Source organism: Oryzias latipes, chromosome 19 (genome assembly GCF_053564925.1).
Source record: "Oryzias latipes strain Hd-rR chromosome 19, Olatipes_Hd-rR_3.1".
NCBI lineage: Eukaryota > Metazoa > Chordata > Actinopteri > Beloniformes > Adrianichthyidae > Oryzias > Oryzias latipes.
In genome coordinates, this window is record NC_136255.1 from 1344099 (window position 1) to 1365051 (window position 20953).

A 20953-nucleotide genomic window follows, 5' to 3' on the forward strand; every position below is an offset into this window, starting at 1 on the left:
CACAAAAGCATTGCATGCTTTGAGTGCTGCCCTCTAGTGCCAACAGAGCGCCAAAGCAAGTGCCTGTTTGCTGAACGCTTTAAGCTCTCTCGGGCTGTCTGGACATGAGACATGTTGGAAACGTGATGTCCACAGATGAATGTTCACCTCAGCTGCATTTTGAAGGCAGTTCTTGGATCTCCTCCTTTCACTGAAAGACGTCTCCTCCTGCACCAAATGTGAGCAATGCTCCTCTGAAGGGGAACCTGCACAAAGGCTGAGGGGCAAACAAGCAGCCAGTGAACTGTCAGCTGACCCCTCACCATAGAAACCCCCACACACACACACACACACACACACACACACACACACACACACACACACACACACACACACACACACACACACACACACACACACACACACACACACACACACACACACACACACACTCTTTCAGAGCAGTGTGTCCTGGAGGATGATGCGATTGCTGCAGCTTTGATTCAGGGATTATGTTAATGAGCTGCTAATGAAGGCCGTTCTCATACTTTCACATGCAGGCGGGGTCACTGAACCACAGTGGCAGAGCGGCCCCCACTCCTGCGGGGGTTTCATGATTGTCTTTGTTTGACTGTCCCAGTGGACCTTCAGCGGAGCAGCTTGTCCATGAGGACAGCACAGGTCTGTGGGGGCCTCCGGGGTCAGACTAGAGTCCACGCTGCTTTGAGGGGGCTGATTAGAGCAGGATCTGCTGCCCCCTGCTGGACTTCACCAGCATTCCCAACGTTCTTAGTCAAATGGGGGCTCGGTCACCGCTGTGGGAACTTCAGGAAACTCCAGGGAGCTCCAGTTTTAGGGACTGCGATCCTTCCACCAATAAAACCTATTTAAGGTTGTTTTTGACCAAAACATCTTCTTCAGAGTTCTCCTAAAACTCCTTTAACCCTTGTGCTGTCTTGTAGGGTCAAGATGACCCCACTCCCAGCGTTAACATGCCTCCACATTAACATTGGGAGTTGGGTCATCTAGACCCACTAGACAGTGCTCTGAACCTTTTTTCTTCAATGATTTGTGAACCTCACTGGTGTCCATGGATTACATGAAATCTTTCCACCTTTATCCACCTTTGTCATGGTAGGGAGAACACCTCAATGGAAGGGGGGGGGTCATCTGGACCCCACAAGACGGGCCAAAAGTGCATATTTTAACCCTATATAACCATTCTTTTTGTATTTGCTCCACACACATTTTCCTTTACAATGATGATATTGTTTTTAAAAGTTTCTGGTCATTTAGATTCTACCATTTATATGATTGATAGATTTTCCTAATTGATTCAAAAGGAAATTCTATCGTTCTGCAGGTCAGAGCATCACCAACACAACTACACAAAATAAAAAGGACAACACTTTAACTCCTGCCTTTTTAATCTGTAGAAACATTTAATTTCAACTAAAAACATGTTTTCTTCAATACTATTTCAATACTTTATTCATGTATTTTATTGGAAAATAGTTCAAGGTCAGTCTAATCATATTCTTGATCATATTTGTAAAGTCAGACTCTCCAGTTTTTACTTCGCTCTGTCGTCAAAAAGCCACATGTGAGTCTCCCCCAGCTGCAGGAGCCTTTAGACCAGGGGGGGGGTCCAACTCATTTTCACTGGGGGCCACATCAGCATAGCGGCTGTCCTCAAAGGGCCAGATATAACTTATACATGTAACTAAATGTAATGCATCTACTCCATAATGTTAAATAACTCATTATTTATTTACTATAACTTTTTAAAGTGACAATTCCAGTTGCATAGAAACATGTTTGCTTGTTACTTTAGCATAAATCCTTTTACATTTTGTCCCCTTTTTAAAACCCACATAACTGCATAAATAAAGGTTTCAAACTGTCTAAGTGAATAAAGAATATTAACATAAAACTGAGCTAGAAAGAACAAGTATTACATTTAACAAAAAAAGGTGTCTGCAGACACACATAAGACCTGCAAACATTGAATAATCACAACAGCAGCTACACATAAATAATATGTAATCAACTAAAGAAAAAAATCATTTCAATAAATTAAAAACTTTTTTTGCTCTTGTTGGCCACATAAAATAACATGGCGGGCCACCTGTGGCCCCCGGGCCTTGAGTTTGACTCATGTGCTTTAGATCTTCATGCAGACGGGACTCTGACGGTCGTCACTGCGTTCCTCCTCTGTGCGTGACGCGACGCACCTCAGACAAACGGCTGCAGCTGGTTTTAGAGTCGCAGACGTGCGAGTGCGACACGCGCTGCACTCCAGACTGATGCAGAAAATTCCACGAGCTCATGCTCGGCACAGCTCGTCTAGCCGGTTTGGTGTCAGCGGAGCAGAAATCCTGTCAAGGACACACAGTTATTGGTCCTTCTCTGGTAATGACAGGAAACTCAGGCATACTCACCGAAATAATCCTAACCCTTCTGCTGTCTTGTGGGGTCTAGATGACCCCACTCCCAATGTTAACGTGCCTCCTAGGGAGTTGGGTCATCTAGACCCACTAGACAGTGCTCTGAACCTTTTCTCTTCAATGATTTGTGATCTTCACTGGTGTCCATGGATTACATGAAATCTTTCCACCTTTATCCACCTTTGTCATGGTAGGGAAAACACGTCACTGGAAGGGGGGGGGGGTCATCTGGACCCCACAAGACAGCACAAGAGTGCCTATTTTAACCCTATATAACCATTCTTTTTTATTTGCTCCACACATTTTTGAGTCCCGTGTCTCATTGGCACGGCCCAAACTTGTTTTTAGCCGTGCAGTTCATCATCGGTCCACCAGAGGCAGTAGAAGGTCTTTTCCTGCTCATTTCAAAATGTCTGCTTCCATGAAATTAAAAACAAAAACACTTGTTTTTAGCTAAAGTTTAGCTAATGTTTTGTTAGGTTGATTTATTGTTATTCTTTTTTAAACTGACTGCTTGCTGTTTTATAAGAATGAAATGGATTATTAGAGCCAACATAAGAGAAGATGGAAAAACAAAGCAAATGAAAATGAAGTTGTACAGTTTTAAGAAAAAAAATCAACAATTTACAATTGATACTAAAAATTAAATAAAACAAATAGTTACATTGAGCTTTTGTTTGAATAATTATTACAGGTTTCATTTAAGCTGCAGAGAATTCCAAAAAACTGGATGACATCACACCTCGCTGAATCTGTTTTTTTGTAAATGTACAACTTTCATTTTGGAAAAAGCAAAACTTTTTACTTTCAAAATTCTGACATTGACGATTTTATCCTCGAAAAATTTGGACTTCTTTAAAATATCAGTGGGACTTTATTTTCAGTTTTTGACAGCTTTTTGTGATTGCAAAATTGAATTCTTTATAATCCAGTTACAGCATGTTAAAAATGTCTTCACTAAATGTGAGACGGTGGGTAAATAAGCTGCTCTTTATCCAAACACGCGTGTCAATATTTTTGCAAACTTAAACTAACATTACTGTGGGTAGAATTATCCAACGTATCATAACATCTTTAATTGCACTTTTTTTTGGTGGGGTTTTTTAATTAACCCTTGTGCTATTTTAGATGACCCCCCCCTTCCATTGACGTGTTCTCCCTACCATGACAAAGGTGGATAAAGGTGGAAAGTAGAGCTGCGACGGTGTCGAATTTTTCATCACCGCGGTGATAAACCACCAGGGGGCGCGGTGTCGCGGTTAACCGCAGCCCCCATCCCCCCCCCCCCCCCCCCCCCGCCAAAAAAAAAACCCCACACAACATCCCCCGGCGGCCGCATCGGAAATAAATACAATTACAACGTACTAGTCTTTATCAACAAACAACAGCAACAACTAACAACTACATATCTAACTGGTGAACTAACTATAGGAGTTGTAGATTGACTGTGTGTGTGAGCGCGGAGCGTCTTGTGTAGGTATAGGAGGAAGGTGCGCGCACGTGTGTTGGGGGTGTGTGTTGATTCTTCTGCAGCGGACCGCTCTGGAGCTGCACGGGGGTTTCACCTGTGCTCTCTGGTACAGACATCTTCTCAAAATATGCTATATTGCCCAGTAATTAGCAGACTGCAGACACTTTGTCACCTCTCCAGTAGCCGTGAAGCCTGACATCCATGAAGAACGCGGGGCAGGAGGCTCCGCCTTTGTTCATACAGACACGTAACGTTACGCTGCAAAAAATAGTTCCCAAACAAAACATGTAGTGATAATCATGGAAATCTAACAGTGCGCGTTCATGTTTGGTGTTACGGAGTGAAGGAGGACAGTAACCCCCCCCCCCAACACGAAATCCTCCGGTGGGCGGCCGCGTCGTGCACTTAAGAACGCACGCAGCTTGTAACGGAAATGAATATAATGGAAATTAATAATTAGAAAGCAGTAAATATGTTGTATTTCCTTGCGAGACGGAAACTTCTATTGTAGAATAAGGATGTGTGCTTCTGAAAGCGCGCGCCTGTTTGTGTAACTGTAACCGCAAAGGGAGCCGCGTGCCACGTGCAGCGCAGTCAGACAGTGAGAGCACGCGCGCGGTGGGAGAAAAGGAGACAACAGTCTGAAAGAAAGAAGGAAAGTCTGAACACAGGACTAGCAGAAAAAGGAAATTATCAGCAAAGATGAACGTGTTTAATGTGTTTATTATAGTTCCAAACACGCACCATATGCAAAATGTAAAAAAAAAGATGCGGTGATGAGGTCATCGTCACAGCACGAGTGGAAAGATTTCATGTAATCCATGGACACCAGTGAAGATCACAAATCATTGAAGAAAAAAGGTTCAGAGCACTGTCTAGTGGGTCTAGATGACCCCACTCCCAACGTTAAAGTGCCTAGGATAGCACAGGGGTTGCGGGGTTGAGCCGGAAGACGTTTCCACATCCCAATTCATGTTTGTGTTTTCCAGGCAGCAGCAGAGCTGAAGCCCAAAGAGTCTGTCAGCTCCAGAGCGTCCAGCGTCTCCTCCAGCAGCTCGCTGCAGCAAGCGGCGCCCAGCTCGCCGCCCGCAGAGGTGCCCGAGTCTGAGGAAGATCGGTGCCTCCTCGCGGCCCCCACCTGACCACGTCTGTGTTTTTACAGGTGGAGGAATCCCCGCGGGCCGAGCCGGCCCCCGCCGCAGACGGCCTGGGTCTGGGCGTGTCGCTGGCCGAGGCCAAAGAGAGAGCTCACAAGAAGAGGGCGGCCAAGAAGGCGCCGGCCATGGACTGGAGCAAGAGGAACGAACTCTTCAGCAACCTATAGGCTGATCTGCGTCTCTGCGCCGCGCTCCAGTGGAGACCTGAGAGAGGATGGTTGTCCGTCGGTGTGAATCTCAGACTGACAGCTCCTTTTAAACTGCCACGTTGAACAGTATTAGAAATGATTTTGTTTTAATTTAGGGATTTGACACTTTCTGCCTGTAATGTTTCAATGACTTAAATGATATTGCAGCAATGAATGTGTCAGTAAGAGCAGAGTAACACAGAGCCCTGAGGAAGAGGAGGAGCCACGACTGCATCAGGAAGATTGATTTGTTTTAACTATTAAGCTGAAATCCTCTGTTCAGAAAAACTGCTGTGAAAGTCTTAATCCTCAATTCAAAGAAATGTCTGTTTTAATTGTACATACATGAATGAAGGCCTGTTGATTCTGCTTGTTGCTTTTGTTTTGACAGCGCCACCTACTGGTGACTGTCCTTAAAGCTCTTTACGTTTTTGGATCTTAGTGAGATGTGGGTTCTCTACCAGGTCAGTTATCTAAGGCAGGTCTCAAGGCTCCAACACTTCTAGTGCCTCATTTCAAAATAAAAGTACAAAGGATCCTATGAAAACTCATTTCAGAATATTGAATCTCAGTTTTGTATGAATCTAACTGGAAAAACGTTAAACAGATCTTTCCAGGACTCCTGTAAAACCTTTTCAATGCGTTAAAGACAGCACATCTGGAAAGATCACAGCATCAGTTTCCTGTAAAAATCTGCAATTCAGGACTCAATGGTGTTCAGCTGAAGCTTCATTTACAGAAAATTATGCCTAAAACTAAGCTTTAGTAAATGGATTAACTTATTTTTGTAATATTTAGAAGTGTAGCGTTCAGAGAAACGTTTGAAGTTTATAACCAAACTACATTTTGACCTGCAATGAACTTTGTATAGATGTGCTCCAATGAAGGCAGCTGGACGGCTCAGTTCCGTGTGAGTGAGCAGGACTGGTGGTGGTGGAATAAAAATTTGGGTCCATTTCCATGAGCTTCATCCAGTGTGAGCCCTTGGGCAAGATGCCCATTTAGCCACAAGGTGACCCATGTCCGGGTCTCCTTGTCCCCAGCCCAAATGAAATACAGGGTTGTGTCCGGAACATGCAGCCTAAGAAGATCCGTACTGAACCTGTGGGTCAGTGGAAGCCGATGTGGCGAGTTTGCTTCATGTTCAATGACTTTCATTTGGGATGGAGGAAATAAAGACCAACAAACATCCTTTAAGAAACTTTAGTCAAGGATTACTACAGGTGTTAGTTTGAACATCTCAACATGAGGTTTCCCAAAGCAGAGCTGAAAGTGTCCCCATGTGGATGAAGGCTCCGTCCAGTATGACCAGCTTGCCATGCTGTCACTTATCCTCTAGAGGGCATTGTTGGGTCTCAGGCATATACTTAGGTTCATTTGAAAGGTAGTAGGTGCACAGAGTAACTGACAGCTTGGTTTCCTCACTGGGTCACTGGTTTACACTGCCCAAAGAACACCCCCCCGTTGCACAGGGGGGGGACCTCAGGAACATCTGGAAAAGTGTCCTGGGAATATTTCAAATCAGAACTGAAGTCCTTTGCTCGTTGGAAGCCGCTCCCAAACTGGAACAGGTGAGATAAGGGGTGAACAGGGGGGGCCGGCAAGTCCACAGGCACCTCTCCATTGTTCCAGGCCTGAAAGAGGGGCATCTGCCGGGCCTCCATCAGGTCCCTACTGAGGAGGGAAAGTTCCTCTGCGACACCTGTAGGTGGAGACGGATCTGCAAAACCCACACCTGGAAAGGCTTTATACGGAGAGCCGAAGGAGCGCGCCATCCCAACGCTGCTCAGTCCAGGCCCAGGTTGCTCAGGGAAGGAGGGGTTGCTCACCAGTTCTGGGGCACCATCATACAGAACTCCTCCGGGGGAGTCAGGCCGGAGGTTGGTTGGACCCTCCTCCACACTGTCAGGGCTGAGTGCTTGATCAGGCTGTGCTGCAAAGCTGGTTTTATTCTCCACATAGTGAGAGTAACTCCAGGTCCAGGGGAAGTCCACGTCTGGTACTTTGGAATGAGCATCAGGGTCATAGGTCAAGATGAACCCTTGAGGCTCATACCTGTGCTGCTGGAGTTCTGGATCTTTTAAAAGAAGGTTTTTTGTTGCAACAATCATTGGATCATACCGGTGATCTAGAAAGAGATTTGATACAAAGTGATGCTTACAGACAAACACAGGAAGTTTTTCTCAAGATTACTGAACACTTACAAGGAAAAGAAGCACAGCATCCAAGCAGCTGAACAATCCAAGAAAGCCTAAAAACAAAAGAAAAGTTATTGTTATTTAAGCACACACTAAAGGTCTCAAAAACCGTACAAAAAAAATAAAACTACACCTTAAAGCAAGCTTTAGAACCATGTTTACCTCAGAGCAAAAGATGAGCTCCAGCAGCAGACAGAAGACGCTTTTATCCAGGTGAACCGATGAGCTCATTAGAAACACCTGCAGAAAGGCCTGGCTCATGCTGAAAGCTGCAGATGATCCTCAACCTTCTGTTTTCTGCACGTGATCCAGCAGTCCAGTTCAAAATGTGGCAGGAATGAAGCCACATCCCAGATGCCATCTGTGTAATACAAAAAGAGGAGAAAGAAGACTTCATGCATACAAATCTAACAGAGTAAAGACTGGAGGAAGAGCAAGAGGAATGAGAAGCACAAAGGCTGAGGACCACATTTACCCAAATGGAGGATTTTCTCAGAGGCACACAACGGTGGATCACACCACGGCTCATGTCAGAGACTAATACTTACTAAAAACAAAAAAACATTTTTAGTTATACCAACAAACTGCTTCTCTTTCAGATAACTACTTGAATGTTCATAACCTTTTTTTTCTGTGTAATATCTTGAATGATGACGAAATATTACCATTTTAAACACATCAGAACACAAATCATATTTACAAATATAAACACTTCAAACAACAACAACAAAAATTAGAAATAAAAGAAAACATTAAAGTAAATAAATATGCTGGTCATTAAATCCTCAGATTATCTATCTATCTATCTATCTATCTATCTATCTATCTATCTATCTATCTATCTATCTATCTATCTATCTATCTATCTATCTATCTATCTATCTATCTATCTATCTATCTATCTATCTATCTATCTATCTATCTATCTATCTATCTATCTATCTATCTATCTATCTATCTATCTATCTATCTATCTATCTATCTATCTATCTATCTATCTATCTATCTATCCATCCATCCATCCATCCATCCATCCATCCATCCATCCATCCATCCATCCATCCATCCATCCATCCATCCATCCATCCATCCATCCATCCATCCATCCATCCATCCATCCATCCATCCATCCATCTATCTATACTGTATAAATCAATTTTAAAACATACAGGTAGAAAATGAGTGACAAAATGTTACTCAATATTTCATCGGGCAGCTGAAGCTCTGAATTATGGGATCTGTAGTTGATATGTGCTCATTTTCGCAGGGCCATTAATAACAGTTATAAAAAACATTCTTGCCGGTGGAATGTGGTTTCCATGAAGATCGTGATAACGGTTTTGGTTTGCCACCAACTGGAGCTCATGTTGCCATGGCGATGTCTTCCTCAGCTCAGAAAGACAGATAAGGAAGTTAGGCTCACACTGAAAAAGGGCGTACAAAAAGGTAGATGATTTTTATTTTATTTTTCTAAATGCTAACCACTGTCCATCATCTCTGACATGTAATATTATTATTAATATTATTATTGTTATTGTTATTATTATTATTTTCTTACATAGAATTTTTGGAAATGCGGTGAAGGTCTTTATTTGTAAAAGAAAAAACTATCTTCTGAATAGTTGCCATCATTTTAAAATGTAAATCCTTCAACTTCTGTTCAGCTCCACGTGAACAGCCCTCTTCCTCAGTTGAACAGCAGTTACAGCTCTCACCAACGTGTTGTTGACGGTCATTCTGGGCCTACAGTAACGGCTTTCTTTCTGTTTCTGTAATTGTAGCTTTTGTCTAATGTGAGAAACCATGATCATTGGTTGTCATCTCTTTACAAACTCCTCTAATGTCTGTATTTTTATTTTATTTTTGTATCTTTTTTCCAAGTCTCACTAGCTGAGTAACTGTCCCTAAACTGGCTGGAATTTCCTCCTGTTTTCTTTCAAACACAGTTCAATAAAGTCCACTCTGGAAGTCACATGATGTTCAGTCAGGTTCTCTGCTACCCTAAAACCTGAAGCTCCAGCTGCAGACAGATGTTGGACAGCCGTCTCTTTTAAATAGGCTCCTCTGTTTTATTCCAGCAGCTCAGGGACCACAGCCCTCCATCACAAAGGCTCCCTGACTGATCACAGGTGGAGACCATCCGACACGCCTCAGTTTAACAAGTGTTTCATGACAAACTGCTGATCAGCAATTTAAGAGCAATGTCTGATTTTTGCTGACTGATGTTTCACAGCAGCTGAAACAAGCCATTGTGTATTTCTGCTTCCTCCTTGGTTTGTTTTTCCTCCTCTTCAATCATTTATGCTTTTCTTTCTGACTAGCTCACTCATCGGATAGAAGATTCTTGTTTCTTCTTCAGGGAACTAACCTTTTTCACCTGAATGAGACTGAAGCAGGACTGGATTGTCGTGATGTTCAGTTTCATTCCTTGAGTTTGATGACAGTGAAACAGCTGGAGGTTGGCAGGGGAGGGGGGGGGGGGGGGGGGGGGGACGCTTTCAGCTTCACAAGGTTTTTGCAGGAGTTGAACTACCTGCCAGTCTGTTGGTATCAGGTTAGGGTAAGAGAACTTCCTCTGGCTTTTTGCCAGGCTGATTGATGGTGGGAATGAACTCGTTTGCTGGTGATGTGCCTGACAAAAATATAGAGCTAGATTAGTCAGAGCAGCTCTTAAGTATCATATTACACATATATTTTTGTCAACGTTCTTTTTGACATGTGGCTTTCTTGTTGTTGGGCTTTATTTTTTTTAACATTAGGTTAAATAATAATAATAATAAGTTACTTATAAATAATAAGTGACTTGAAGTGATGATTCATTATTAGGCAACAGATAATAGCAAGTAGAGACTGAAGACCGCAGATTAGATTAGATTAGATTAGATTAGATTAGATTAGATGACTTTATTTATCCCACGATGGGGAAATTCACTTATCTATGGCAGCAAAAACAACATTCATAAATAACAGCAAAAAAGAACATCAAAAATGTCATTCTCATTATAAATAAATACAGCTACTAAAGTGGCGTGTGATCCACTGCAAACATGTGATACAATTTTTTTTCAATATCCAAAAATAACTAAGTAAAAAAGTACACACCAATCAAACAACCGTTTAGGAACAAAAACATTTGAAAAACAACAACTACAACAAAAGTAAATAAATAAATGAGTGAATGAAAAACCTCTGTGGGACCGTAGTGTGTCACAGTAACACAGTGTTGTACAGTCTGATGGTGTTAGTAGTGATTATAACACCTCACCTATTCATTATAAGTGTTATTAGTGATGCACTGTGTGTACATCCTCATGTTGTCATACATTCCTCTGTATTGTGGGCTATGCTTGTTCATTTAGTTGTCTTTGTGAGTTAATACGCACTTCTGTTTGATGAAAAAATGTGTTGAACAAAACTCAAACACGTTGGTAGTCTATACTGTAAATCTCTAGAACTCTGAGCTTCAAATTCTGTCGTTTACTTTTAAGTTTCAAGAATTTTTTTTAAATTTAATTTCAAACTATTTGATGGTGTCAAAACTTTAAATTCATTCCCTTTAATGTTCCTTTAGACAAAGATGTACTTCAATGCCGCTGAATTCTGTTAGTATTTGCCGGTATTAACAGAGGTTTTCTGGATTTTCATGTATTTACAACATTCCCTCAGTTTCCTTTCTAGCCTACATTCCACAGTAACAGATTACTGGACCTCGACCTGCAGGATTCTTGTCATGTTGTGTGTCTTTACCAGCTTTTCTCATGGATCTACACAAAGTTAAAGTATAAATGATCACATTGTTGTTCCAAAGATAAAGTGAGGAAGAAGAACTGTTCTATCGGTGGAACCGCGTCCTACCAGCAACTTTGGGCTGTTTGGTGAAGTTTCCTCTGCAGAGGAACATGTCGGACCCAAAGAAGGTGTCTGCTCAGCCCGAGGCAGCAGCAAAAGCCAACGACAATCCAATGAGGACAGGTAGCACGCATACAAACACACTTTTGTCCAAAAAGAGAAAAGAAAAAGTACTTCATGTCCTGGAAACACATGTCCTTATTCTCACAGCAACAGCAAAGCCCAAAAGGCAAAAAGAGCCTGATGAAAAGCAAGAAGCTGCTACTGACATAACCACAGGAGAAACAAGCTGGGCTGCAGAAGGCAACACCTCAGATGCCTTTTACGCCCAGCTTCGCGAAGCCCACGGCAGGAAGATGCAGACCATGGTGGCCATGAACGTGCCTCTATGGAGGAGGAACGACGAAGCTGCAGACCCAGACACCATCAACAGTTTGGCAGAGCGTGTGATGCGAGACGTCGCTGCCGAGGGAAACCTGGTCAACCTGAACGAGGTGCGTGCTGAAGGCCTCTTTGCTTTTCCAAACAGTCCTCTTTCAGGAGAGTGCAGACACCCACAGGGAGGGCCGGGTGTCACTGCTAACTGACTTCAAATACTGGATGCAAATTTCAGTCCGTCACATTTAAAGTTTGTCTCATTTCCATTTTTAATCCCATTTTTTCTGTAGTGAAATATAATACGTGTTTTAAACAGAAAAGTTGACCTTTCAATAAAAAATTCCGAATTCTTACATTAATATAAAGGGAAGAAGAAAAAAACTTGAAATCACAGGGGTGTAAGTCACATTTTTTAAGTATTGGATTGTTTTTTCAATCCTCTTCATTAGATACACACCAGAGCAATCTATGACAGTTTCTCCTGTATACATTTCATTTTTCTTACATTAATGCTTCTTCCTTTTTCATTTTAATCTTTAGATTTCATCATAGAATTGTAGGAACTTTCTTCTAAACGTTTTCTCCCTGTTTCTCCATGTGTCGCCCCGTCATCCCGCCTTGAGAGGCTTTTGGGGGGGTACATGCATCCGTATGATGAGAACAGAATAGAACACAACCGGAAATTCACCAAATATTGACATTTATTTCCGTAGAACCCTGAACAAAGTCAGACAAACAACAGGAATACGCACATTGGCATTTTTTAGGCTTCAAATAAATCTGACCTCAGTTTCCTTAAACCTGCTGGCAGATGTTTCAGTGTCATGAAGTTCAGACAGACTTCTTAAAGTTACTGCACATTTGTCTGATGTTTTGTTTGTTGTTCCATAGTTCCACATTCAGCTCAGTGCTTGACATACAGTAGAACTTCTCCACTTGTTCTGTAGGTGAGAACCCTGATGGTCGAGCTGATTCCGTCTTTGGACCCAAAACAGCTGACGCCAAGGCTCCTTCCAGCTCTGAGGGAACTTCAAAACCTCACAAGGGAGATCAATACATTCGTGGAGGTGAGCAGGCATGGGGTCTGTGAGTTACTTCACAAAGGGTCTCACGATGCCAAGCTGAAGATGCTTCTTCTACATTTCAGGCCACCGAGGCATTGTCCTGCATCTTTACCCTGTACGAGCTGGGCCAGGGTCTGGCAGCCCTTAGAAACAAGACGCATTATGAGGAGCTGAACCTGGGACCCCTGTGCAAAGTCCCTGTAGTCCACCGCATATTCAAGATCGGCCATAACACTAAGGACAAGGACATTCCTCAAATCAGGACTGTAGACGTTTTAAAGGTAACACAAATCAAACACAGAAACAAGGGAGAGACGAAAGATGTGACTAAACAGACAAGCTGAAAACCAGACAGGCATTTACACTGAAAAAGCTCATTTCAGGACAATCAGTTTAATTGGACGTTGATATTTTGAATCTTTTTATGTTTTCCCAGCAACTCTACATTTTCAGAAAAAGCAACGAAGAACAACATTTGACCCTGGCCGATTTTATGAAGCATCTGGCCGACCACTATGACTGTGAGCATCCTAACAAGCTTGGAATCGTGATCCTGGGCCTCCATCTGCCTTTATCAGTAAGACTTCCACAACCCACACCATGGTTTACTTCTACATTCAGTTTCAGTAGACTCCATCTATTGTTTGTACTTTTGATGGGGTCGAAAGCAGCAGTGCTAGAGGGATGCAGAGAGGTGGCTCCTACTTTGTTGATACAAAAGCATTTTTTTGGTGACAACAAAAAAAATCCTTTTTACATCTTTCTTTTAATAACTAACCAATCCAGTTATTCTTGGAAATCAGACACGCCCAAACAACCTCAGCTGCTTAAAAACCTGCTTGACATTCAGACAGAGCTGTGTTTCTGTCATCCATAAACAAGACCCACAAAGCAAACCAAGGAACTGTTTTACTCCTGTCATAGTAAAGGTTGTTTAGGTCACATGTCACTAGAAGGAATGTCAAAACTGCAACTACATTGTGACTTAGTTTAACATTTCTGAGAGATGTCTTAAACTGTCTTTTTAATATCAAAAGTCGCTGTGTCTGTATTGACAGGATGTAAAATGAAAGGGTTGTTCTGCTTTGGAACGGAGTCATTTTGATTCTGATTTATTCATTCATTCACGTTTAGACAAATGTTTTTTTTTATACAGCAATCAATTTTAACTGAAAGGTGAGCCAGACTGACTTTAGAAATAAAAAAAAAACAATTTCTAATCATTTTAGTTAAAAAAAAACCATGAATGAAAAGCTTTGTGCTTGTTTTCTCCATGGTCATTAAAGGTGTGCAGGTCCCATGTGAATCTAAAGCATCTCCTTTTAACTTCTGCCCCCTGAAGACTATTGCCAAAGTGACCAGCACTGAAGAGGCGGTGCTAGAGCAATGCAGAGAGGCCATCGAGAAGGAGACGCTTGACCATCTGAGGAAGATGAAGAAGAGCGTCTTTGAGCCTCTACAGAGCACCGACTCCTTCTCCACCATAAACATGGATGTCAGAAAAAAGTACGCCTCTATGTCGGCCGCTGAAGTGGTGCTGACAGTCCTCTCCAACGCAAGCACAGTGTTCAGCCCAGAGATGGTGAAGGTAAATCCCTCATGGAGCCAAATCAGGTCTCTGCCCAGATGTGCTTTAATGTGGTAGCAGTAGAGGTTCGTCTAATATTTGCTCATTTGGAACGGAAAGCTGAAGTCTTGTGCTCCTTAGCATTTAGTGGTTAATAAAAGTATATGATAAAGAGACATGGATGAAAGCTGCTATATCAACACAGTCAGTTGATTGAGTGAACCTCAAGTGTAGTGAAATCTGGGGAGTTTGTATGTCAGTTAACCCCAGCAGAGATTTAATGAACAGAACATTGTAAACTAGGATCAGCTCTTCAGTTGGCCTGGACTTGCTAATGATTGTGAACAGAGAAAGGTTCTTCAAAACTTTAAAAAAATCATTTCAGGTTCTAACGATGTAGGAGAAGGTTTTTTTTCTGTGGGATTGGCTTCACCACACCATTTCAAGCAATCAGCATTCAGCAATCACTTAACAAGAACAATTAAGATGATCTGAATTATTCTCCAGCACTGTGAAAGCTTCCTGAAAGCAGTGTCCGATGATCAACTGGCAAAGGCCCTGTTTCAGCTGGCCATCTGCGGGGGCTCCCTGGCTGCCCCCCAGGAACTGGTGCCCCAAAAGAAAAGCTCCAAAAACACAGAACAAAGCCAAGCTGTCAGCGATGACAGCGATGTCCCAGCCCTCCCCTGTGAAGGTTCATGCACAGAAAATCCTGGCATTTCTTTTATTTCTTCAGAAAAACTGACACTTGTGTCTTCCAGCCACGCTGAAAGAGTTTCTCAGAGAAAGCCTGAGGAGTCAGAACTCAGCCGTCACTCTGGCCCACATCGCTGCCCTGGAGAGGAAGATGACCAAACACTTTCAAATCCCAGATTTTGGGTCTTTAGAGCAAGGAAGCTTCCTGGAGTTCCTGGTGAAAAACATTCAGGTGACGCTTGGGCTTTCCTGAGATTTGTAATGAGTGAAACTGTCTGAGTAGATCCCACCAGTTCTTGTTCTCGTCAGATCTCCTGATATTGCCTCAGTCAAACTAACCCCCAGCCCGGTTTGCATCCCTGTGACTGTGCAGCTCCTGCAGGAATCTCTGGGATCGCTTCTGTTCCTGGAAGACAACAACAATCTGGCTGGATGTGGCTTCAGACCCTGCAAACAAGACGTATTTGAGTTCATCCAGCAGTGTGGCAAGACAACGCCCTCTGATCCTGATGAAGTATGTCGTCTTCTGACTAAAGCACAGGCACTGAACCTAAAATGGAGCTTCAACGTTGGCCTGACTGTTTCCAGCTGTCCTGCGTGGAGTCAGCTCTGAGGGCTCACTACAGCGTCCGGGACAGTCGGGACCTCGGCTACGGCTCTCTGCCGACACTAGCTGGGCTGGTCCAACGGCAGAGGGAGCTCAGCGGCAGAGGACTGAGCCTGATCTGCTATGAGTCAGCTCTGGTGTCCAAACACACAAATGAAAGGTTGGAGTGGAAGTCAAAAGTCGGATCTAGTTTTCTTGTACAATTTCTAGTATTTATTTATTCAGATTTTCATTTATATTCACGTGTCCTGCATCCTTTCCATTAAAACAGCCCTAAAAGTGGGTCTGAGCCTGTGGGACGTCTAGGTGAGGTGTCCAAAGGTCAGGCCCTCGCTAGTTTACAATGCTGCCCTCTGCTGGAAGACCTGAGTGACTGGAGCCAATGGGATTGTATCTTCAAGCCCCTTCATGGCCCCCTGAAGGACTTCATAGAAAGAGATGCGGGTAAGCTGTTTTTATCAGATAATGACATGCAACAATGAATACAGGGTGGAACACTGATGGGCAGACCGGTTTGTTTAGAGCAGGGGTCGGGAACCTTTTTGGCCAAGAGAGCCATAAACGCCACATATTTTGAAATGTAATTTCGAAAGAGCCATACAATAATGTAGTGTCCCTTTCCCACACTGAGGCACGGAGACTTAACCTCTTTTAAGGTTCTTAATTCTGGTTACTGCAGACCGCAACAAACGCCGAACAATTAATTCAGCAACTCCTGAATCTCTCCCGCCGAGACGAGACGAGAGCGCGTCTCCCAACTTTATATTCCCCTGCTCCCGCTGCAGCCCTCCCATTTCCCTTATTCGGCCCATAGCTGAACCCCATTGGTCCAAAATACCTAACAGCCACCCAACTCAGTCCGCGACAATATGTTTAAAACTAAATATACAAGTGAATGTGTGCATTTGATGTAATTTCAACATTTTTAAAGTACAATAAGTCTGTGGATTCTTTTTAATAACATTGTTATGCTGTTTCTAATAAATGATGAGTATTTCTCGTGGTAGTTTTGCTGATGGTCTAGTCTGGTTTACGTGGTGAGTTTCTGCTTCATGCAGGCGTTGAGACTTTAACGTGATCTTAGGTTGGTATGAATGTTTTGTAGATGTGAGACAGACTGCTCACATGCAGACGGGGAGCCAAACACACATTCACACGCTGCAGTGAGTGACAGGCAGTGGGTTTTACCTATTTACAATCCCTGCGCGATTCACCTGCTGCCGGTCCCCACAACACCTCACCCCCACCCTCTGCTTTCTCCCTCACACATCCCGTCCCCGCAACTGTGCGCTCTTTCTCAGAGACGGGAGCGCGCAGTTTTAGGCACGGCAATTCACAGGTTTCCGGGTGGTACAAACTCTGTGAATTAATAGACAATTTTAAACTTATACTAGTGCTGGCGCAGATTTGTCTCTCTAAGCACCGCTACTACTGCGCGCCTCTGCCATCGCATCACGCACGAGAAGGACTGGTCTAATGAAGAAAAAAAATTTGAATTAAAGATTTGTCTGCGAGCCACATGTGACCATCAAAAGAGCCATATATGGCTCGCGAGCCATAGGTTCCCGACCCCTGGTTTAGAGGGTTCAATATCTGAATCAATCCATTCTTTCTGGTTTTACATCGGCCCTGAATCTTCAGTACCTTACAGCTGAACACGGACTGCCTGTGTGTGTCCTCCTCATGTCTGAGCAGCTGGACATACATTCATGTCATAAGAATATCTCTAGAGGTTGCATCTATGCACCTCTTATGTTTTTTCTGTGTTGAAGCCAGAAAGATGCTCAGATCACTACTCTACAGTTGTGCACTTTTTTACACATTTAAAGGACTGATATGAACTGATTGGTCCCCTCAGACCCTTGATTTATGGCAGAAAATGTTTTTTATTATGGAATAAACCTGATAATACTGTAAGCATGACACAACAGCTGTGTACCACTGTCTTTTTTGTGTTCTTTCAGTGTCACATCCGTAAAGTGTGTTATCAATGCTTCTATTTGGCTCATATGTGATGGATTGTTTCACAAACGTAGCGAATACAGGGCTGGCAGCGTTGGAGGTGAGACCAGGCCTGCTGCTCAAGATCACCACAAACACAGGACACAAACACTTCACCAGTGCGGTCGCCGCCCTGGACCCTGTCGGCACCGCTGGTCATCTTGTGTCCATGATGGTCGCAGACGGGATCAGGAACGCCCCCACGGCCCTCCTGGCCAATCACATGCAGAGCGCTCTGGCAGAGGCCATGGCCAAAGAAGGTTCGCGAAGTTCTCTTTATTAAAAAGTACAACAAAATATGTAGAAAGACACCTCCAGTATGGCAGTTGAAAATGAATGTTTTTAGATCTTTCCCAGGCTGAAGAGGACATTTCCTGCTACAGCCGGGTGGCAAAGTTTCTGCTGGACTGTTTGATCCGAATCCCCACCAGAACCTGCCAGGCTCTTCTGCAGAAGGCAGGTCCTCGGCAAAAGCCACAAAGATTTTCTATTGAGCTCCAATATGGTTCCATCTGTTTTTTTGACACAAGAGATAGCTGAGCCTCAATATAAATGATGGGAGTGGAGTTCAAAGTCATTCATAAATCTCCTTTCTTCCTTCAAGTGTGTGAATATATTTCAAGAGATATCACCTGTGTCTAAGTCCCTGCATGAATGTAACCCCCCCCAGGTGTTCTTGGAGCCTTTCTCCCTTGTTGTGGGTCAAACGAAGTCCAAACAGGTCCTGATCAGCACGGCTCAGTCTGACCTGAGACACCTGAACTGCCTGCACCGATTGGGCACTCTCTCAGGTGTGACAGACTGGATCAGAGACTACCAGAACAAGCTCCGCCCACCTCAGAACCACAACCTGTGCAAAGAACACATGGAGCAGGTCAAGGTGAGGGTGAAGTCCAGAACATTAAACAAACATGTAGTTGTTGGTTCAGCTTTTCAGGCGTGGCGTGGCGTGGCGTGGCGTGCAGTAATGGTGATGTTTTCTGTGACTTCAGTGTAGTTGGGCAGTTTCAAACAGCAGCAGTCTGTCAGCTCTGAATGTGAGTGAAGCTAAGGAAGATTTGACAGACTGTGCATCCACTGACCTCCAACCAGGTGACCAAACATGGCAGTGGTCTTTTTCTAAAAAATGGTTGGTTAATGCATTTTTACACAGCGATCGGCACCGTCCACTTTTTTGTCTTTAAAATGGTGACAAAGGTTTGCAAACTGAGGAAGAGGAAGACGAGGGGGAGATGTGTGAGCTGGCCTCATGTGCTAATGAAAAGACTTCAAAACGCAGTGACGCTGAGGGAGAGGCAGGTGACGGGCTTCTTAACGAAGCTGGTGAAGCAGACGAGGAGAAGAGGGCCGGCTTCCAGTCAGAGACCGTACTCTGTTTCCAAAGAGCCATAATTGAGGACATTAGGTTGGGTGTTTCCCCGCACAGCAGCTGGGTGCAGTCAGGACTCTTTTCTGTCTAATGTTTGTCTGTTTGATGAAGGAAAAGCGAGTTTGGCATCGGGGTGGAACTGTCTGCACACGGCCAGAGGCTGCTGGAGGTCCATCAGGAGAGGCTGGGCCGCGGCCTGGCTCGCCTCTCCACAGAACTATACAGCAAAGACACACACTTTGTGCTGGAGCTCATCCAGGTCAACGGCCCGTCCGTCACACGCCCCCAAACATGATTGGAGGGAGGGAACGCATGTCACTGAAACGTCATTTTTTTCCACTTTTCCCAGAATGCTGACGACAACAGCTATTCGCTGGACCCCACTGTTGTCCCGTCGCTGGCCTTCGTCGTGGAGCAGGACTGCATCACCATCCTGAACAATGAGACCGGCTTCCAGGAGAAGAACATCAGAGCCATCTGTGATGTGGGCCGCAGCACCAAGGGCAAGCACAGATATGGATACATTGGTAAGGAGATCAATCCTTTTGATTATCAGCAAATGTTACTTTCATGTTTGAAAAGGACCTACTTTATGTCTTTTGTGTAACACAACAGTCATTTCTCTTTGTCCTCCTTTCTGCAGGACAAAAGGGCATCGGCTTTAAGTCTGTGTTTAAGGTGACAGACTGTCCTGAGATCCACTCCAACGGCTTCCACCTGCGCTTCGACCGGAGCTGTGGCCCCATGGGATACATCCTCCCCCACTGGACCGAGGAGGAGAGGCCTCTGGACCCCCAGCTCAAGCTCATCAGTCAGCACAGGTTGGACTTTTGGAAAACGTCTCCATATGTTTTTTCTTTTTGTCGTGGAGACGTTTCAGGTTTTTTTTCTTTCCTTTTTGCATTTAGAGGGTTAGGCAGCTTGATGATCTAAAAAAGTCATTTCTGATCACGAGCCGGTTTAGCTCGTGCTGGTTTGCGGCGCCTTCCGTCCGTGAAACCAGGGTTCGACTCCGGGCTGCTCCCTGTTCCCTTCTCTACTTCTGTGCCGGTCCCAAGCCCGGTTGCTTTGAGAGGGTTGCGTCAGGAAGGGCATCCGGCGTAAAACATTGCCAAGTTTACCGTGCGACTCGTTCGCTGTGGCGACCCCTGATGGGGAAAGCCGAAAGAAAAACAACATTTCTGATCATTCAGAGTTTTTAAAGACTAAGCACAGATTTGCTTCAGTTCTATTTGGTTTGCACTTCAGACTTTGTGCTAATTCACCTAACAGCTTGGTCCAAATATATTTAATTACTATTAACACATTTTCACATAAAATTTTGATTCACTATTGATCAAATGTAGAGTTGAAGAAACACCAGCAGCATCTTTTCCTTTGAAGAAAAAAACCTTTTCATGACCTCTGTGGTTGTATTGGGACCCTAAGTCAAGGAAATTGTGGAAATGTACGTTGTTTAACCTTTAACCTTTACACAACTAGCCAGGAGAAGTGAGAAATACAAAGAAGTGTGGTCTTCAAGCAGCCACGGTGATGAGAAGCAGCTGAATTCACTGAAAATGGAACCGGCAGAGTGGGGTACAGTATTGGTCAGTCACAGCTTCTCCAAGATGCTCCAATGAAAAAGCTGAGTTTGGTCTGCAATGTTCATCATAGATGCATCTACTGTGATAGGCAGAAGGTGAAAAAGAATCCTGGTGCTGTGTGAAGTTTTTGTTTGTATGGAGAATCAGTGACTGACAAATCCACTTTTATTCCACTGAAATAGAGAGAAACTGAAAGAATCCGATCTGATCCGATCTAGCAACACTGAATCTAAACCAAAGATTTCTTTCTCTTTCTTGCACTTCTTTCTTTCCTTTGAAGGTTGATGGGTCAGCGCGGTCATTTTAAACTGAAGATGATCTCTGTCCATCGTCACAGCTGTGTTTCCTGAAGCCCTGCTGCAGCAGGAGCATGATTATCCCTGTGGTCAGGCTGCA

At 43.8% G+C, this 20953-nt stretch overlaps 3 protein-coding genes across 6 annotated transcripts in view; 2 read left to right on the forward strand and 1 right to left on the reverse strand.

Annotated features, from left to right (window-relative positions):
- The window catches only part of nherf1a (NHERF family PDZ scaffold protein 1a), a 28075-nt gene extending 22282 nt beyond the window's left edge, over positions 1-5793 (forward strand). Inside the window, exons 5-6 of the mRNA XM_023949349.2 lie at positions 4887-4991; positions 5060-5793. Of these exons, the coding sequence (XP_023805117.1) occupies positions 4887-4991; positions 5060-5221 (267 nt within the window). The 3' untranslated portion in view covers positions 5222-5793. The remainder of the gene's footprint in view (positions 1-4886; positions 4992-5059) is intronic.
- Positions 5794-6431: 638 nt separating this feature from the next.
- On the reverse strand, positions 6432-8761 carry LOC101159049 (uncharacterized). 2 transcript variants are annotated; one of them, XM_078937717.1, is made up of 5 exons: positions 8638-8761; positions 7916-7987; positions 7574-7801; positions 7447-7493; positions 6432-7370 (listed from the first exon to the last, which is right to left on the reverse strand). In XM_078937717.1, exons 3-5 carry the CDS (start codon positions 7699-7701, stop codon positions 6664-6666), a joined length of 882 nt encoding a protein of 293 aa, XP_078793843.1. In that variant the 5' UTR covers positions 7702-7801; positions 7916-7987; positions 8638-8761; the 3' UTR covers positions 6432-6663. The 2 variants fall into 2 exon arrangements, with proteins under 2 accessions (XP_078793843.1, XP_011486857.2); XM_011488555.2 differs by lacking the exons at positions 7916-7987; positions 8638-8761 and having other exon boundaries at positions 6432-6944; positions 7072-7370; positions 7574-7716.
- Positions 8748-20953, forward strand: part of LOC101171115 (uncharacterized) — a 28986-nt gene continuing 16780 nt past the window's right edge. For 2 of the 3 annotated variants that reach the window (XM_020712123.3, XM_023949348.2), the window contains exons 1-20: positions 8748-8886; positions 11249-11412; positions 11500-11783; positions 12615-12734; positions 12815-13012; positions 13168-13308; positions 14074-14319; positions 14806-14992; positions 15060-15226; positions 15368-15508; positions 15583-15761; positions 15873-16045; positions 17638-17862; positions 17949-18058; positions 18273-18482; positions 18595-18694; positions 18800-19007; positions 19083-19230; positions 19321-19498; positions 19615-19792. In XM_020712123.3, the coding sequence (XP_020567782.1) occupies positions 11340-11412; positions 11500-11783; positions 12615-12734; positions 12815-13012; positions 13168-13308; positions 14074-14319; positions 14806-14992; positions 15060-15226; positions 15368-15508; positions 15583-15761; positions 15873-16045; positions 17638-17862; positions 17949-18058; positions 18273-18482; positions 18595-18694; positions 18800-19007; positions 19083-19230; positions 19321-19498; positions 19615-19792 (3266 nt within the window). In that variant the 5' untranslated portion in view covers positions 8748-8886; positions 11249-11339. Of the gene's footprint in view, positions 8887-9521; positions 9570-11248; positions 11413-11499; positions 11784-12614; positions 12735-12814; positions 13013-13167; positions 13309-14073; positions 14320-14805; positions 14993-15059; positions 15227-15367; positions 15509-15582; positions 15762-15872; positions 16046-17637; positions 17863-17948; positions 18059-18272; positions 18483-18594; positions 18695-18799; positions 19008-19082; positions 19231-19320; positions 19499-19614; positions 19793-20953 lie in introns of all 3 variants that reach the window. The other variant, XM_078937716.1, reaches the window with a different exon arrangement.

What these genes read in the sequence shown, in the direction of transcription:
- LOC101159049 (XM_078937717.1), bottom strand. Translation starts at nt 7,701, where the DNA reads ATGAGCCAGGCCTTTCTGCAGGTGTTTCTAATGAGCTCATCGGTTCAC. An exon ending in GTTCTAAAGCTTGCTTTAAG is followed by an intron (nt 7,494 to 7,573) that starts GTGTAGTTTTAT and finishes TTTTGTTTTTAG; the next exon opens with GCTTTCTTGGATTGTTCAGC. An exon ending in ATGCTGTGCTTCTTTTCCTT is followed by an intron (nt 7,371 to 7,446) that starts GTAAGTGTTCAG and finishes ATCTCTTTCTAG; the next exon opens with ATCACCGGTATGATCCAATG.